Here is a 19,198-nt window from a genome sequence, read left to right on the forward strand (position 1 = left end):
GCCTACCAGCCATTTGGCTGCTCTCCGGGTTTTAAAGGTAGAAAGGTAGAAGCCTGGGGGTGCTACTGTTAAACAACTCTGAAGCATCTTGGTGGGGGTGGGGTCACAGGACCTCTGGGAGTGTCCTGTGGTGTTGTGGAATTGGATGTTGGGGGTAGGGCCTGCGTGGATCGGGCTCGCTCCCGAGCATGCAGCAGATGCTTGATCAAACTGGGACCCCGGGGAGTTCAAAAACACTTCAGGCTCTTTGTTGTGTTCACTGAGGCCTCCCTGAGCAGTTAGCATGGCGCTGTGGGAACGCCGTGTGTGTGAGTTCTGGACTGTTGGGTTTGGAAAGCTGGAGAAAAGGCTGGAAACTGATGAAACTGATGGTGTGCTATGGTGAGCATTGATATTCACTGGGACCAATTTAGCTGTTCTTCTAACATGTACCTCACACCTCATCCCACACTGTTGGCAGACGAGTCCTCTTTACACTGGCTCCCCGTGAAGTTTAGGGTTCAGTGTCAGGTTCTGGCCATTTCAGAGCTCTTCATGTTCAGATGCCTTGAAGTGTCCACTGATCCCTGCTCAGAAGCAGCTCTGTAGGGGTCTGCACATTCCAGGAAGGTTCAGTAGTAACACTGAAGTAATAGCTGGCTGTGCTATAACACATTATTTCCCCCCTTGTCCTCACGCGGCGCAGTGTTGTGGAATCGGTCCAGCTTGGGCTGAGAATGTGGAACATGCCACCACTGGAAAGAATGAATCGGCTGTACGTCAGTCTCTGGCTCGAGCCGAGGCCTGCAGCGCTTCTTTAAAGAGCCCGATTCAAAGGAGTGAGAGTCTGCCGGGGCCTTCAGGAGCTGGCAGCAATCGGCTTTAAAATCACACGAATACGACACACACGCCCCCGCACTCCAAAACACTGAGGTCACATGTCCTCGTAAAGCCTCCTGCATTGGTTCAGCATGGCCGGCTTCAGCTCGAAGTCATGTGTGCAGAGCTAATGCTCCAAAGCTTTTAGAGTAAAAGAAAGCCGAAGGTGGAACAGTGAAACAGAGAGCACTTTGATTTTAGTTTGAGCCCTCAGGTAAATGCTAATTATACGGAGCATTAAAGAGCAACAGAAATGCAAAAACCATCAAATGTTTTTTTTCTTTAAGAAATTAAATTTGTTGTTTTTACTTTCACACTTTCAAAATTCAAAACTGAGCGCTAAGTTTGGCGCCAGGTCTGAGCTGGTTGTGCTGACCTCGAGACCACGTGTCTGGGTTTTGTCCTCGGTTTTCTTCTACAGAATGAAACCGTTGAATGAGTCGGCGGTTTCAGACGTTTGAGTGGAGCCGGGATTGTTGCCGACCCGATCGAAAGTCAGTAGTTGGATGTTAATAATGCAGCGCGGCATTTCTCTGCATCTCAGTCATTGGACAGTCCCGTCGCCCTGATCCCGTTACCTCCTGCCTCCAAATAATTCATCAGGTCTGCAGCAACCGGTAGATGACACTCACCCTGCTGGAGCCATCATTTAAAAACATGAACATGAAAGAAACCCATGAACTCTGTCGAAGCTGCATCATGCATCGACAGCATCATGCACTGAGTTTTTAAAGCCCCTCTGTATAAATTAACTCAGTTTAAATACATTAAGCTGACAGTTTATTTCATCATAATAATAAATCTCTCTTTTCTTTTCTTTTCTCTCAGACGTTTTTGGCTCCGGTGAGCCAAGTCTTCCCTGCAGAGGATGACGTCAACAAACATGTGGAGGATAACTGTGAGTACTTGTGCTTCATCGCTCCACCTACAGATCTGGCTCCTCCTTTTTTTAGATATTTGACATTAGACATTTGTCGTCCTCCTTAAGCTGCTGTTACTCTGGAAGTCTGGGATCAGCTGTTTCTGGTCCCCGGGCCTTATGTTTGACACCCCTGGTCTAAAGTCTTTTCTTGATGCACATCAAAAAGGAAATAAAGTTCCATATAGGAGTATTTTTATTGCAGGAATTTTACTTGCTGATCTGTAATTTGAGTTAAATTCAGCTTTAACACAGAGTTATAACAGGATGCACATCAGCAAATGTTGGTCTGATATTTCTGAGTCTAAACAAAGCAGCAGTGATATTCATAAATTTATTAACGGACCAAGTCGTCTCTTTTTTCCTTCAGATTTTCCATCGTGGCTTTAAATAGATTTTATTTATGAGGCGTTCTTCCAGTCTTTTCCCGGGAATGCACCGGGCGCAGTGCCATCATGATGATGCCCACTCAGAACAGTCTCCTACTGTGTCACTATGCTTCTCCTCGCTTAAATAATGAGTTTTTTGCTTGTTTAAAGAGCTGCAGAGGGTAGGAAATCAGGTCGATTTTTAAAATAAAAGAACCTCTTGTAGGCTAAACACCTTTCTCCTGGTGTTGCAGAAGGTGAGGTTTGAGTACCCGGTATTGAAAGCTATTCGCACATTAAAATGCAGCTTTTTTTATGCAGCCAGGTGTGCATCTACAGGGAGGGGATGGGGTGGCATTGGCCCTCCCTGAAGACCCTGCTGTTTATTAGTATCTACAGTCATTTAATTACTTTGCTGAAGTGCAGTTTTAATCACTTTATTGCAGTATTTTCATGTTGTGCTGTCTGGGTTCCCTATGTGCCCCCGACTGATAAAACCCTGCACACTGCAGTTTTCCTCTCATATAATCTGCTGGTTTGCCGACAGCTGTTGTTGTTGTTGTTGTTGATGATGTTGTTGTGTCTATAGCATCCTCACATTTCTCGAGTGTTACTGTTATTTGTTTTTTTATTTCCTTTCTGTAAATTAAGCTGCTTTGAGTAAACCTATGCTTGTTTCTGATTGGCTACATGCTGCTGAAGGTGGTTATCAGTCTGACTGATAACCACCTTCACGTGAGCTCTCGGCCCGATGGATGATGCGATGTGCAGCGTGGATCCGCTGCTCTGCTGAGTTTAGTAACATTTTGTCCTGCTTGTGTCTCTCAGGCTCTTTGATGTATCTGAATGAAGCCACGCTGCTCAACAACATCAGAGTGAGATACAGCAAAGACAAAATTTATGTAAGTACAGACATGAGGGGGAGCGGCCGGTCGGTGAAATACTGTGAAACAGAAACGGTTGTGAGGTCGTCCTCATCCTCGGCGTGCTGTATTCACTCCTGGACTCAATGGTGTGTTAAATGCACAGGACACACCTGAGGCTCAGCCTTCAGGTGAACTTGTGGCGCTGAAAATGAAAGAATAAACACCAAAAGGTCACAAACGCAAAAAGAAAAACTCATAAAGGTTCGGGGTTCGTTTCCTCTGATCGTAAAAAGTCAAAATTTCACACCGAACCAAAATAATTCCGACCTCGGAAAGACAACGTCACACATTATCATCACCCGATGAAGGAAATCAGCTGCCGTGTCAGCACAAAGCGTCGGTCGTGACCTGCCCGCACCACCTGTGGGCGGGCCGCAAGCTCAGTCATGTTTCCACACTCCACTGAAGCAGAGATCTACTCCACCCTCGCCTGAAACAAAGGCATCACATTTTCTTACTGGACAAACGTGTGCACTCCCAGTTCATAAAAAATAACATGTGTGCAGGTTACTGTGTAAATATACATGTAATGTACGGAGGACTGAAGCTGCCAAAATAAAACGTTTAATGAATGAATAGATTAAAAACTAGAAATAGATTTAAATAACTTTATTTATATATGTATTTATTCATTTAATCAGTTTAAAGGTTTTTTTATTTGCTTTTTTTTTAAATTGTTGCAGTCATTTCTACATTTTCCTTTTTCTATTTTCTTTATTTTTTCATTATTAGTCCGATTTTACTCACTAAAAATGAATTTTTGTTAGTTACTTTTTATTGCATTGCATTTTGTGTTGCCCTTGAAAACTCACTTTCACACTGATTGAATAACTGTTTTATTTTTTTATTATTATTATTTTTCCTTCATATGGATGTCTTCCCTTCACGGGGTTCATGAATGATCTCGGCTCTTGTCATTTCAAAATGCCTTCAGTAATTATTCATGTCCATCCAGATAAAGAGGACAGCTGTCACGTGTTTGCTATTATTTAAATAATTATAATTTTGCTCAAGTCCTTAAGATGAAACAGATGTGGGCCAAACAGAGTCTTCAGCTTACCAGCAAACCCTCAGCTGATGATTATTTCTCCACGTGAGGCTCTGATAGGAGCAGCGGGGGTACACAGGGTGTCTTTTCACCCCGGGGGGCTTTTCGGCCCGGCCTCACACCTTGAGCACCCAGCAGGGGCTCATGTGACCTCTGCTGCCTTTGCTATTTAGCTCCATTTTCCTGTAAAGCTTCCAACTGATGTCAGCTGGAGTCAGACTTGGTCCACACTGACACCTAGTGGCCAAGGAGGGAACTGCACTGTGAAGCTCACAGAGGGCATTTCTGATATTAATCAGGTTTTATTGATAAATGAGGATATTGTAAAGCTTTAGAAATCTCTGCAGCGATTATAAATGTAAATCTAAACCTCTCCAAAACTTTTGAAAACACAATATAATGATTGTAACCTCCATGAAGACTGGAAACACAATCCTCAATCACAATGTGATGCTCAGGAGTTTTATGAATTCTTGAAATTCTTGAGATGTGGCTGAATGCTCGTATTACTGGCTGATATGGAGTTTGGATCAGTACAGAAATTCAGATTTTCTGATCCTGATTCCGTTAAACTCTGACAGATTTTGGAGCCTCTCACTTTTTATAAGTGCTGAAAGAAAACGTTTGCTGCTCCTTCAGGAGGAGGCAGAGAAATTAGAGACTTTGTTGGTTTTATGAGCCAAATAAGTGATTTTTATTCCTCTTGTTCTTCTTCTTCTTTCAGACATTTGTAGCAAACATCCTGATCGCCGTCAACCCGTACTATGACATCCCGAAGCTTTACTCGCAGGAGACCATCAAGAAGTACCGGGGCCGGTCGCTGGGCACGCTGCCGCCGCACGTCTACGCCATTGGTGAGCAGCTCAGTTTATCACAACTTTTACATGCTGGACAGTATTTCCAGGAACTTGTCCCACATTTTTGTTCTGTGCTCGTGACTAAAGCTCAGTTTGAGCATTTTTGGTGTGTTTTTAGAAAGAGGGAAACCTTTCGTTTGCCGTGATTTAAAAACACAAACAAATCGTAAGCAGAAAGCCTCACATTAAAGGAGAGACAAGAAATGTTCTGTTAGTTAGTGAAATCTACCTGTGGAGGGAACAAGGCATGATTCATCTCTGCAGAGCTCATTTTAACCTGCTCGAGTTGAGCAAAGTTTGTTTACATATTCAGAAAGTTAAAGACTCCTGAGACGGTTTAGAGGTCAGTATCTTTATTTTAGACTTTTTAAGCAGTTTTTGGTCATGGATGCTTTAAAATGTCCTAATCCCTGTCATTTTTATAAGACTTATTTTAATGTTTCACAAATTGAACAAGATCATTAAAGTCATTAAGAAATTATCAGTTTAATCGTCCTCTAATAATTTAATACCAAAAGCAGTTCTTTTAGGGTGAAAGTTAATGTTGTAGTTCACAATTTGTTCACTAGGGGGCAGCCAGCACTCAGATTTCCCAGAGTCCCCTGAACATCACGGTACCAGACTGACTTATTGAAACCGCAGGGGTTTAATATCTGTTTGATTTTTGGGGTCAGCGTGGCGTCTGATCTAACTGCTGCCTCTGTCTTCAGCTGATAAGGCATACAGGGACATGAAGGTCCTGAAGATGAGCCAGTCCATCATCGTCTCCGGGGAGTCTGGAGCCGGCAAGACTGAAAACACCAAGTTTGTTCTCAGGTGAGGGAGGCGAGGGTCTCGTCTTTCATCGTGTGATTATTGTAATGTGACCTGTACTCGGAGCTTATATACACAATCAGTTTTGATATCATCGATTTTCATTTGACCTCATTTGTGATTTTAATTATCAGCTTGTTTTCATAATTAATTGATTGTTTTGTCCAGAAAAGGTCGGAAAATGGTTAAAAGGCCTGTTTTAGTTCATTTAAATGTCCTGTTTCATTTGACTCACTGACCCCAAATATTTTCTACTCAGAGTTATTCTGATAACTCAGAGTTTAAAATATTTTGCAGTTTTTCTTAAGAAATTACTTATTTGATTATTAAAAGTGGTATTTGATAAATGCTCACACAAAATCTGGACTTTGGACATGCTAAAAGCTGTGACATTACAGTGTTTAGACGATGTGAGCAGAAACGTTTACAGGCAGGTGAGAGCCGGTGATTCTAATAATGCTCTCCTCTGAAGCAGCTTTTCAGTAAGATGTCACGGTGTTATCCATGGTAAATGGTAAATGGCCTGTGTTTGTATAGCGCGTTACTAGTCCCTAAGGACCCCAAAGCACTTTACACATCCAGTCATCCAGCCATTCACACACCCGTGATGGCAGCTACATTGTAGCCACAGCCACCCTGGGGCGCACTGACAGAGGCGAGGCTGCCGGACACTGGCGCCACCGGGCCCTCTGACCACCACCAGTAGGGGTGAAGTGTCTTGCCCAAGGACACAACGAGCAAGACCGTCCAAGCCGGGGCTCAAACCGGCAACCTTCCGATTACAATGCGAACTCCCAACTCTTGAGCCACGATCGCTGGTGGGCGATTGAAGCCAGAAATGAGCCTATTTGGATGAAAGGGTTAGCAGAGATATCTGCTGAGTACCAAACTATTAAAGGTCCTCTCTGTAGACTTGTTGGATGGTCGGTACCACACAGGAAGTGATGTCATCGCTCAGATAACCGCAATAAAAATGCTCCAGTTCGGTGATTCACTTAGCAGGCACGAGGTTTAAGCAGTGAGGTGTTAAAATATTCACCTGCAGTAACGTGGGAGTCTCACCGATGAAGCCAGCCTCTAGTGGACGTCTGAGGAACTGCAGGTTTGGGCTTTGTTTTGCCAGTTTTTCGCAGAAAGGAAGTGTTTCTGTGGAGGTCACAGGAAACTGTACTGTAGGTCATCTACTAATTGGAAGGCAAAAGTGTCCTCAGGGAGGGAACAGTGTGTTAATCAGAGCATGAATACATGTGAATGGGGGAGCGAGGCATGATGTATCAAGTGCTTTAAGTGCTCCAGTGGAAAAGCTCGATATAAGAGTCGTTTACCAGGAGCACTGCGGCAGCAGGGGGTGGTTCATTAAAACCTTAAACCTGTGCAGTGACCCTCTGGTAAACCCAGAGTTTCTGCGTTTCTCATCACTTTAACCTAAATATTTAACACAGTTGTACTTCCTGCAGAGCATCGTTCTTTGCTTTCACACAAACATCTGACAATCTACCGGATTTGTTTTGTTGAATATCAGAAATGGTCTTCTTCCTCCTTCTTACAGCATTTTCAGCAGTATTAAAAATGAAATATGGTCCAACAAAAACAGTTTTTATTGAACAAACTTTAATGTTTACTTGCTTTAAAAAACCTTCAAGGCTATAAACCTGTGAGAACCTCTGCTTTAAAATGACAGACGAATCGCGTGTTCTCAGGTGTTGATGATGTGCTGTGCTTGCAGATACCTGACGACCTCGTACGGAACGGGTCAGGACATCGACGAGAGGATAGTCGAAGGTGAGGTCGCTTCTGCTTCTCTCATCAGCTTCCTGTTGAGGTTTGAGTTTGAACTCGACTTCTTTCTCCCTTGCAGCGAACCCTCTGCTCGAGGCCTTCGGGAACGCCAAAACTGTCCGGAACAACAATAGCAGTCGCTTTGGGAAGTTCGTGGAGATCCACTTCAACGAGAAGGTGCTCAGGGCCGTTCTCGCTCAGTCGATCACGAGCTTTAACGTCTGCTGATGAAAGTTATGAATTACAAATGAAGCCGCACTTATTCAGCACGATCTGTTTACGTTGATCTTTCTGCTTTTGTGAAGAGACGCGATTTGCCCTCTGCCGTCTCAGATGCTTACGCAGCATAAACTCAGTAATGAGGCCTCACTTATGATCATTTATCTCTTTTGTTTCGCTCTTGTTTATGTGTCCTATAAATCACCGTATTTCCATGTTACCCAAAGGCAGACTCTTCTTTGTGATTTCCAGCTTTATTATCTACATTTTTCTTCTTTAAACTATAATATGAGATAAATTCTTTATATTTAATATTTAATTTCCATTTAATTCACCATATAATTTATTATAATAACAAAGTGGCAGGATATGAAGATGAAATGCGCTGATAGATGCCATAAATGAGGGTTTTTTTTGGTTTTTCCCCCGCTCTTCCTCCTCAGAACGCTGTCGTGGGCGGCTTCGTGTCGCACTACCTGCTGGAGAAGTCGAGGATCTGTCGGCAGAGCCCCGAGGAGAGGAACTACCACATCTTCTACCGGCTGTGTGCCGGAGCTCCCGAAGACATCCGGCAGAAGTTTCACCTCAGCTCTCCGGACACGTTCCGGGTACGGATATTAAGATTTTTATCATCCTGACGCTCGATAAGCCCAATCAGATGGGCGGGGGCTGATGGCTGATGAATGAATGGAGGAGGTGCAGATGATGGGTGGGGGCCTGATCGCAGACTTGATGGAAGGACTCTGTATTTTTCTTGTTTCTGTCAAACCAGCACTGAGTGTGTTCTTCTTCATCAAAGCCCAAACCCCACAAAAGTCCTTCATCACCACAAGCTGCCCAAAATCTTAATCCGCCACTGAAAATAGTCCTCAAAACACCACAGTCTCCTGATGTTTAAGTAATGTTTGCTGCCAAAATAATCAAAATAAAGAAGAGAGGGATGAAGCCGGCATGACTTTCCAAGCCCACGGTTCAACTTCTGGATGCTGCTGTATCATTTTATCACTTTATTTCTGTTTGTTTACTCTCAGCCAGTGCAGCAGTACAGTTAACTGTACAGCAGTAATATTATTGGTCAGATAGTTGCATTAAAAATGCTTTTTTACAATTTAAATTGGTTTAGTTATACAAAAAATTCCAGGAGAACTACTTTCTTTCTGCTTCCAGCATCGCACACCATTACTGTTTACGTCCTGCCAGGAGCACTCGAGGCTCTCGATGTTGCTCTTGCACGGTGATTTGGTTTGTGTTTGTAGTTTAGTTATTGCAGCCGAGGTTGAAGTGCCTCTGCCTGCAGTTGTTAGGTTTGAATCAAAAACGGGTAACGGTAGAATTTTTTTGTTATTACATAATTCTGTCTGAAGCCTAAACTCCCCACAACTCCATATTTGTGCTCTTGTGCTCTCTATATTTGTCCTCTGTCTGAAACAAGCCAATTTAGCTCCTCCCCCTTTAAACCAACCCCCCTCCGAACGGCCGCCCCTCACGAAGAGAAGATGATCCCTCGTGATGTCATACAGATCCAAGGGTTGGAAAAAACTATGTGGAACTGAGTGTTTGAAGCAGTTTGAAGGCTGAGCTTGTGGTTCATGCGTGTACATACACTGACCTCATGTGAAGCGTCGGCTGTGTGTGCTCAAAGTCTGCAGAGCCTGGTGTGGGTGTGACTCCTGGGTCGACTCTGTTAGGAGGATTCCAAAAGATCTAAATAATGGTTTCAAAATCCAAGAAAGTCAGATGTCACACCCTTTAAACTAAGAAATTCAGCCTGCTCTTCCCCTGTTTGAACAGCAGGGGGCAGCTCATCCTCAGTAAAGCCCACCTGCTGCACATGCTCTGTTTATCAGCTGTCAGCGGTGGATGGAGAGCGGGGAGAGGGGGTGTCAGGTGCTCGTGTTTGCCATCAGGTTTGCCACCTGCAGCCACAAACGCAGACGTCCACAGTCCTGAGGTAACGGAGGCAAAAGCTGCCGTGATGGCTGTTACATGACGGTGATGAACTCGTGTTGATTTCTGTGCCGTCAACGCTCTAACATGTAATCTGTGACAGAGCTGAGAGGTTAGACGGGAACATGTGACTTCTGAGTGCCTAGCAACCGGATTTTAGGGAAAACAACAACACAGATACACAAGAATCATGACAGCAAACTAAAGTTAAAAAGCAAACAGACTGAGAGATGATGGTTTTGCTTTCTTTTGGTTCACCTGAGAAGAGCTGACTCATCCTCATACTCACATCTTCTGGAGGAGAAGAAGAAAACCTGAGGTCACTTTCTTTGTTCAGGGTCGATTCTTTTATTGGCAGCTTCTAAATTCAATCTACTCTCACCTCCGACGTTTGCTCTACGGCACCCGCCCCTGTCCCCCTGCAACTTATTACACCACCTGCATCTTCTGATGGTTCATGCATCTGCACTTTCCCCCGATGATGCGGAGGGAGAAAAATGCTCACACGGTTTGAGCCGTGATGAACTCCTGAAGTTCAGCTTTTGTGCATCACAGGAGGAGCTGAGGTGTGTTCAGGTCCACGAAGGCTTGTTTAAAGGGTCAAAGTGCTGATGACTCCAAAGAGAGCAAGAAGGTGTTTTCATCATCAAATACTGAAGAGGACATGAAGTGCACTTTTTTCTAAGGAGGGAAGAGAACATGAAGCAAAAAGGTAAAGGAAGAAAAACGGTGAATAAAGAAGGAAGCAATATGGGAAGATGCTGTTTCAGGAGGAAAGGAGGGAAGGAAGGAAAAAGGAGGAAAGTAAAAAGACAGAAGAATTTCATTTTTAGAAGAGGTGGAAGAGGGGATAGAGGTTGAGGAAAGATGATAAAGAAGGAAAGAAATGGGAAGAAAGCTATAAGGAAGGACAGAAGGAAACAGATAAGATGAAGGAAGCAAGATGCAAACAAATGCAAGGGTGGAAAGAAGGAAATAGAAATAGAAGCGGTAACCAACGAGGCTAGATTAAGGAAATAAGGAGTCAAAGGAAGAAAGAGGGAAAGACAGGAAATGGAAATTAAGGAAGTAGACAACACAAGGCTGAAGGAGGGAAGGAAAGAAGACAGAAATGGAGGGTAGAAAGGTGAAAAGAAAGGACATAACGAACCACATGAATATAAGAGAAAAATAAAGGAGGTAATAAAGGAAATAAGTCAATAGTCAAGTAAATAAATATAAATAGGGAAATGGAGGAAGAAAGTAAGGAAACAGAAAAAAGGTGGTAGTAGTAGTTAGGACTGAAAGAAGGTGACAAAAGAAACAGAAGTAGTAAAGAAGGATAGATGAAAAGGACATGAGGAAGAGAATAAAGAAGAATAGATGAGTGTGAAAAGAAGACATACAGGACAGGAGGCAGAGAGGGTGGAAGTAACTGAGGAAGCATCAGAAGGAGGATAGAAGCCAGGAAACAAAGGAATAAGGAGGGCTGGAAAAGAGAAGGACAGAAGGATGCAATGGAAGCTACATGAAGTCCCAGAAATCTTGAGAAAAAGTACTCAAGTATTTACTGCAGTAAAGGGGCCGAGGTGCATTTCACCTCGGCGGGGTGACTCTGAGGTTTTTCAGGAGGAAAACGAGACGCTCCCATCGGCGGTCTGCCGGGGAGATGGAGGACACTCGGTCCTCCCGGTGGCTTCGGCTCTAATGAAAGTTTTTGTTTATGTTCATCTTCTCGGCGAGAGAAGGGCTCGCCTCTGCAAACAACATAAGCCCTGGCTCGAACCAGCCTCCCCCTCTTCCAAAAACACCTGGGAGGTGAGCACCAGAGCCACTGTCATCTCGTGTCTGTGAAGAGAGGAGGAGGATGTCAGCAGAGCAAAGCTGCTTTTAATGCAAATGCAATTATCCAGGTGAACTCTGACCGTCTCTGAAGCAAAGCGTTTCCTGCACACAAACTGAGAGCACAGCGTTCCCATTTGACTGATGATTTAAGCCGTAAAACAAAGCGCTTCCATACATGGAGGCGCGAGGCCGCCTCTCAAACACTCGAGTCGGAAAATGACATTAGTGCAAAAACGCCAGTTTCTGCTGCTTCATTTCTAGTTATTGTTGCTATGTTTGAACTTTGACAACAGGACATTTAGTTGGATTTGTTTCATTTCTGCTCATTTTTTACCTTTTGAAACTGCATCTTGAAGTGTTTTAGATATACAACTTCACAGGACGAGCCTAAACCTAAACTCCACTCTGAGATAAATATACGAATAAAGTTGTTTAAGAAAAATGCTGATAATAGTAAGTGACTCATATAAGACTACAGAAATTCACATTTTCTATTGAAAATATTATTTTTCCCTTAGTTATACTAGTCTGAAGCTTGTGCAGTCCTCCTTAATGTAATCAGTTATTAAAATGTATTTCCATGGCTCTGATTTTGCATATTTATAATAACACAGTGATAATAATTTTATTTCAGTTGTACTTTTCATGCAGGTGCTTTCCAGAGCAGGGAGTGCCAATAAAAATACATACATTTAAAAAGAATGGATAAATAATCAAAATGAGTTAGTTTTTTCCCCCCCAGGATTTATAAAAGCTATGACAACGAACTAAATACGAAGTTAAAAACAGCAAACCAGAGATAAAAAAAATCAAAGCTGCTGTCAGTCCAGAGGTCTGAGGATAAACAGCCTTTAATGTCTGATAGTTTTGGATCTTTATCTTTTATTTGTAGTTTTCAGGACTCTGTACTCCAAAGACCACCTCTGTCTGCCGAGTGCGATTCAAAAACCTTTTTTGTTCTTTGAAGCTGACAAACTGCGTGATAGTTACATTTATGAAGTCGAGACCCAAACAATCAAAGAAGCTAAAAGACCCAACTTAGCAGATCTTTCCCCCCATGGTGGTCTGAGGAAGAAGTTCAGGGCATTTCTGCTGGAATGAAATTACGGTGGATTAATCTTATGAGTCTTTTTTTTTTTTTTTTTTAATGGCAGACTTGCCCAAGAACAGCTCACGAGGTTAACCGCACCGGCTTGTATAATGTCGGGTGATTTCTGATGTGCTCTTTCTTTTTAATCTGCCTTTGAAACTTTGGTTTTGCTCATCTTTCCTCTCTCTTGTGTCTCATTGCTTTGCAGTACCTGAACAGAGGATGCACTCGGTTCTTCGCTACCAAAGACACAGACAAGCACATCATGCAGAATCGGAAGAGCCCAGAGGTACAGTATGCAGAAAAGTCTCTGAGTTCGACCAGTTTATGAAACCTGGACCACAGAATAAGCAGAAAAACACAGTTTCACTGAAATGTGAGGCTGATATTACGATATTACAGCAATAAAGCAACATACTGATCATTCCAGTTGTATATTTTATTGTTGAACTCTGAATCATGCAAAGCTGCTCTAACAGAGTTCAGAATAATTCTTATATTCATGATTCTGGGACCTGTGCAGCTTCTCAAATCATCCTGTATCTGAAAAGAGGTGTTTTAGCCCCTCCTCCTTTAAGTAAACTGTATTCTGATTGGCTGCCACTCATAAACACTGAGTTTGGACAGCAGGTGGGTGGGGATTCTTGCCGCAGGTGATCATATCTGGGATATCCACACTCTGTGACATCATAGAGAGCAGAGAGTAGGAAAAAACTGAGTTTAGATAGATCAGATACAGATCTGATGAGGTGATTTGGTTTCCACAAACAAGTTTAGTTGCTAAATTGAGTTTTTGAGCTGCAAATTTTCCCTTTTTTCTTTTCTTTAAACAGCAGAGAGGACTTTTTGTCCTCTTGTAGCTGCAGTAAATTTGTGTCTCCCAATAATTCCATTTCTTAGAAAGGAAACTCTAAAAACTGAGAAGAAAAATGTCGACTCATGCCCCTGTGGGCTGGAAGAAGGGAAACGGTCGCTTTGCAAACTCCATTAGCTCCTTGTTAAACCCGACTCAGCAGATTGGTTCACGTCGTTACGCCCTCCAGCTCCGCTTTTCTTCTCACAGTCGTTGTGTGAGCGAGCCTCTCTTATCTCTCCGATCACTCTGTCTGTTTGTCCAGTGGGAGCTTTTCAGAAAAGAATAAAAGATCTAAGAAGTTGGCTTTAACTTATTTGTCAATGTGTGAAATAGTCTTTTTTTTTTTTTTATGGGGGAAAAGAAGAAGAAACCTGCCTGTGAAGCACGTGTGTGTCTTCACTGATAATTACAGACTTTTCATGAGAAACGTGTGTGATGTTTTTCATCTGCACAGAAAACCAACATGTGAAAGACTGAAAAATGAAAGAATTTATCCTGCACACGAATAAAAGTCCAAATTCTGATTCAGCCAGTACAATGCTTTTGCACGCCCAGCTTTGGTTTGTATGTCTGTTAAATTATTTCATTTAAATGATCTTTTTCTAAATTTGTTTGATGATCTGAAACATTTATTTGTTACAAATATGCACAAAAATAAGAAATCATGAAGTACATGAGTACAGCTTCACCATCATGAACATCTGGAAGCAGCTGTTTCACTTCATGGCTGTAACAGCTGTAGCTGGAAGAAGCTTTCAGTTAAAATAGAAATTGAAGGAAGGAGATTCACAAAAATCAGGTTTCAGCTTCTTAGATTTTCTTCAAAAACATATATCTGTGTTAAAAATTTAGAAACAAAAAAAAAAAATCACGTATCGCACAGCAAACGACCAGCACAAAAATGGACTCTGTAAGCTGCTGGGAGCAGAGAGATTCTGGTCCATGCTGATGTGACAGCTTCACAGACTGCACAGAACATCTGTGATGAGAATCAGAGGCGCTCTGTTAGATTTAACTGTGGGCTCAGGCAGGCTGTGGGGTTTAGATGGTGCTCGGATGATACAAGGCAGGATGGATCCAAATTCTGTTGAGTCTGTGTGAACTTTATATCAGTTTCCTGTTTTTTGGCTTGCAAGACGGGCACCTGGTGTGGTCTTCTGCTGCTGTAGCCCATTCAGAGATGCTCATCTGCATACCTTCACTGAAATGAGTGTTTAACCCTGTCAGGTCAAAGCAGTCTGGCCATCACTCTCCTGTGACATGTGACTGGATATTTTCTCCCTTGTGTGGGAAACTCCCAGCAGATCAGCAGCTTCTGAAACACTCGGACCAGCCTCAATCCAATCTCATCGACTTATTAGATGTAATATTTAATGAGCAGGTGTGTCTAATAAACTGGCCTGCAAGTGTATACGGTTAAATAATAGACCCATAAGGCGATAAGAACGGCATTGGGAATCTTAGAACTAACTGAAAGTTTGAATCTGAGGTTGTTCGTTAACACGCTGGTCCATCTGTGCTACCTAAAGCCTCAGAGATGGAAATAAACGGACAGTAAAGCTTTGATTATATGCATTTCGTTACGAGGCAACAGATAATCCTAACAGCAGCCACCCTGTGATAATTCATTAGTGCTGTTGTGTAATGTTCTCGCCTGAAATTGCTCGCTGCAAACAGGCTCTGCTTATATAATCTCCTTGTTTTCAGATGCTTCATATATAAACAGCAAACATTTTAATTAGCAGCCAGACCGAGAGCCTCGGTGCAGCGCGGGACATTTAACGCTGTGCATTAATAAGAGAAGCTCATCATGTGAAATGAGCTCCTTTCTTTGCCTATGGCTTTTGATTAATTATGCACAAGTGTTCTATTACAGCGTCTGTACACGGCTTCCTCTGCAGTGCGTCGGTATTAATTATTGCAGCCATTAACAGGAGCACGGACGGTACATCGGAACGCTGCTGAAGATGGCGGATGGAAAGAGGAAGAATCCAGTCGCACACATCCATCACTGGTGGTTAAGACCATTGTCGTTTTAGTCTTTCATCTTCATCTCACCGAAGATTTAAACTGTACAGGTCTCTCGGTGAAGAGCAAGAATAGTTCAAGGTCTTACAGAACAGTTTTTGTAAGGTCTTTATGTGAGGTACTCCTAAAATTGGATCCGGTACAGTCTCTAAAACAAGTCTACCAACACTGTCCTCTATGATGATATATGCACAGCCATCCGTCCATCCATCCAGCAACAGTCTAAGACCTCCCTCACCCCGGCCACCTGTTCCAGCAACTTGCCCCCCTGTTGTTCCAGAGAAATATAATCTCTCCAGAGAGTCCTGGGTCTGTCCCAGCACCTCCTCCCGATAGAACCTCCCCGAAACGCCTCAACTGGAGGCTCCAGAGGTGGCATTGTAGGAGTTTAATGCTTTGTGGACTGGGTTGGAGGTCCTGGTGCTGCTTTTAAATCTGGTTATATGCACATTCAGTCTACCTTCAGTTTTATTCACGTAGCAGACCTTTATCTGGCTCAACGAACTGTGACTCAGTTCAGAGTCACAGTCGTCTTTGCTTTGTAGATGTTTTATAGAACCCCAAGAATCAGATGATTCTGTGTGAGCAGCATTTGGCAGGAAGAAACCTTCTGTAGAACCAGACTCGGGGACGGGAAGCCATCCGTGCATCATGGGAAGTCCCAAAGCAGTGTTATCATACAGCACGTTCTTATTCCTCAAAGTGTCCAAAATTCCAAACAGCAAACCAGTAAAACAACAATAAACACAAAAAACAACTCTAATATTACATTCCAGTGACATCAGGGTTTCTCTTCAGAATAAAAACATGCAGAAGGAGAAAGAAGCTGACTGATTTTTCGACAGATCTGCTCCTCGTCCTTTAAGTCAGCGCAAGGGTGAAATAGATCAGGTGTCAAACTGTGGACTCGCAGAATTAAACTGTTTTTGGCAGAATGAAAAAAACAGATTGTTGGACAACGGTCCTTTTGTTGTAGCCCGGGAAACACAATTATCTGGCAGCATCGGAGTGGGAGGCTTGTTTAATAGAAAGGAGGCACACAAAGGAAGAAAGTTGTCCTGGGAAATGATCTTCGGAAAGTTTGTTTTTTGCGTGTCCTCTTGCTTTATTTCATGACTTCCTCAGAGACCCAAGTAAAGAAGTATTTGCAGACAATCTCCAGCTTTTGTGCCTTAACTTGAGCTCTGGGAGGGAGGGCGTGCGGCAGGGCAACTCAGGTAATATCTGATAAAATCCCGGATCACAGAGGAATATCCCGCATTAACTGTGAGGCGGCCTCGGAGATCAAACGTTAGGGAAACTCGAGCTTCGCCCCTCCCGCCTGGTGCTTCGGGTTCACGAAGACAAATTGTGAGCGGGATCAGTCCCAGATTAGCTCGAGTGTAGCTGCTGTAATCTCTGATAAATGATGTGCTGTATGTCTCCTCGCTGCTCCGGCTCGTGTCACGCAGGACGACCAGGTGATTGGCTGTTTCTCCTCTCGCTTCTGACTTTCCGAGCATGCTTTCAGCTCTGCAGTGCTTTCTGCTCCTTCCTGCTTTGTAGAAAATAATCGAGCCTTTCAGTCAACCTGTGTCTGCTTTTGTGCATCTGGGAATGTCACAGTGCAGTCGGCCTGTCTCAGAAATGGGAGCTTTGCTGGTCCAGCCCATCGAAGATCCAAGTGGACCGTATGTGGCTGTCTAAAGGAATTACTTATCTTAGCTTAGCTTAGATTTGACTCCACTGTGGAGTTTATTCTAGATGCGACAATATTTATGTCACTTCCACCCAAAACTGCAATATTAACTAACACTTAACTTTATTTTGATTTATATCCTAAGTTTGGATTTGACTCTGCACTGAAATAAGCGCAATGGTGGCTGACAACAAACCACAAGTGCCGTGTTTTCTTCATTGCAGTGAATTACTAATGTTTCATAATATCAAATCTGCGTAATTATACAAACCGGTAAATAAATACCAGAACAATAATTTATTAATACTAATTTGTTACATTGTAACACATTAATGTTGCAGCTGCAGATGATTTTAGTCAGGCTGTTTCAAAACAGGACCACATATTCATAAATGCACATTTTAAATAGAGCACAGAGTGTAGTGTTTTCATCCTTAATGCAGTGGAGTAGAAGCAGAAAGCAGTACAAGTACTCAGTTACCTTCCATAACCTGTCCTATGCGAGCACCAGCCCATTAGTGTTTGCCGGGAGGCTGCTGGGCTCTGGCCTCGTGCAGGTTTCAGCTTCTGTGTTGCTAAAGTTTTTCTTCAGATGATTTTCAGGCGTCTGAGTGAAATTTATTCACATTTTTATCTCATAACCAAAACTCCTAATGCTCCTAATGCTTCTAATGTGTAAATAAATACCGGTTAAACTGACTGATGTTTGCAGAAATGCTCCCTTCTGGCTGTTGATTCGACTGCTTGAGCTTTAGTAGTGGCGGGGGGGGGGAGAGAAAAATCTGGAGAGAACCTGATTAAATGGAAGAACCGGCTAAGCAAAATAATTCGTTTTCCACTTAATCCACTATCACAAGGGACACGCGTGCGCTGGCGTCTATAGTTTAGCCCGTGGTTATCGTTACACTGCGGCATTCCTGAGTGGGTTTTTCAGGTGTGTGTGTGTTTTTCTTCCTTCTTCTCTCTGCTGAAGATTGTGCTTCTTCTTTCGCTGCCTGCTCTGCTTTGTGCAACACGATCAGTGATAAACAGGGTGATTGCTGCACTCCGCAGAGTGAAAGCATTCGGCTCGAGATTAAGTTAGAATGATTTGGAGATTCAGATTTCTCCAAAGTGAAGGAAGAGAAGAGAGCAGGTAGGCAGAAAGGTAAAAATGACAAGCGGTAAAGAAATGAAGTTAGAAGTGAGTTGTGTAAGAAAGGACATGAGAATAAAAATATGAAGGAGATGGAGATGAACGAAGATTTTTAAATGTCGGTGACGTTTTCTCTCCTGGTTCCTCAGCACACAAAGTCGGGCCCGTTGAAGGACCCGCTGCTGGACGACCACGGCGACTTTGCCAGGATGTGCGTAGCCATGAAGAAGATCGGCCTGGACGACACAGAGAAGCTGGATCTGTTCAGGGTGGTGGCCGGCGTGCTGCACCTCGGCAACATCGACTTCGAGGAGGCCGGAAGCACATCAGGTGAGAACAAGAAGTCACACATGTGAACCTGTTTTTGGACTTTGAGAAGACGTTTCACGTCCTTTGTGTTCTTTGGGTTTGTGGGGCATCGCTCCTGTTGTCACGGGGTGTTCGGTCCGTTTACAACCTCAGACAGAGTTTTGGTCAGACTCAGTCAGAGTGTAGTCGATCGTATTGGGGGAAACTTGGTTCATTATTTTGCAGACTTTTTGAATCTGCTGATTGGTAGATGACTACTTGGTCCAGAAGCTTCTTGGAGATGATGTGATTCTGTTGACAACCTGCAGTTTGGTGCCCAGAGCAAAGTCACCGGGTTGTGAATTGGCACCTGTAAGTTCAAGGCTGTGTCTTATTCCGGGCTGGGAATGAGTCGCTGCTCCGATTGGAGGAGTTTGGTGTCCCGACTCGTGCTCAGCAGTGAGTGAAGAAGGAGCAGGAGGCTCACTAATGCAACGTACACGTTAGATGTAGATCAAGGCTGTTGATCTACATTCCCACCATCACCTTCAGCCACGAGCTGTCG

At 43.3% G+C, this 19,198-nt stretch overlaps 1 protein-coding gene across 7 annotated transcripts in view; it reads left to right on the forward strand.

Annotated features, from left to right (window-relative positions):
- myo6a (myosin VIa) overlaps positions 1-19,198 on the forward strand; it is a 148,098-nt gene that overhangs the window by 29,567 nt on the left and 99,333 nt on the right. For all 7 annotated transcript variants that reach the window (XM_013910759.1, XM_013910757.1, XM_013910758.1 and 4 more), the window contains exons 3-11: positions 1,687-1,756; positions 2,974-3,047; positions 4,844-4,973; positions 5,687-5,792; positions 7,516-7,571; positions 7,648-7,745; positions 8,231-8,395; positions 12,857-12,937; positions 18,495-18,675. In XM_013910759.1, coding sequence (XP_013766213.1) covers positions 1,687-1,756; positions 2,974-3,047; positions 4,844-4,973; positions 5,687-5,792; positions 7,516-7,571; positions 7,648-7,745; positions 8,231-8,395; positions 12,857-12,937; positions 18,495-18,675 — 961 coding nt within the window. The remainder of the gene's footprint in view (positions 1-1,686; positions 1,757-2,973; positions 3,048-4,843; positions 4,974-5,686; positions 5,793-7,515; positions 7,572-7,647; positions 7,746-8,230; positions 8,396-12,856; positions 12,938-18,494; positions 18,676-19,198) is intronic.

Source organism: Pundamilia nyererei, unplaced genomic scaffold (assembly GCF_000239375.1).
Source record: "Pundamilia nyererei isolate P.nyererei 1_Seehausen unplaced genomic scaffold, PunNye1.0 scaffold00048, whole genome shotgun sequence".
In the NCBI taxonomy this organism is placed as follows: Eukaryota; Metazoa; Chordata; class Actinopteri; order Cichliformes; family Cichlidae; genus Pundamilia; species Pundamilia nyererei.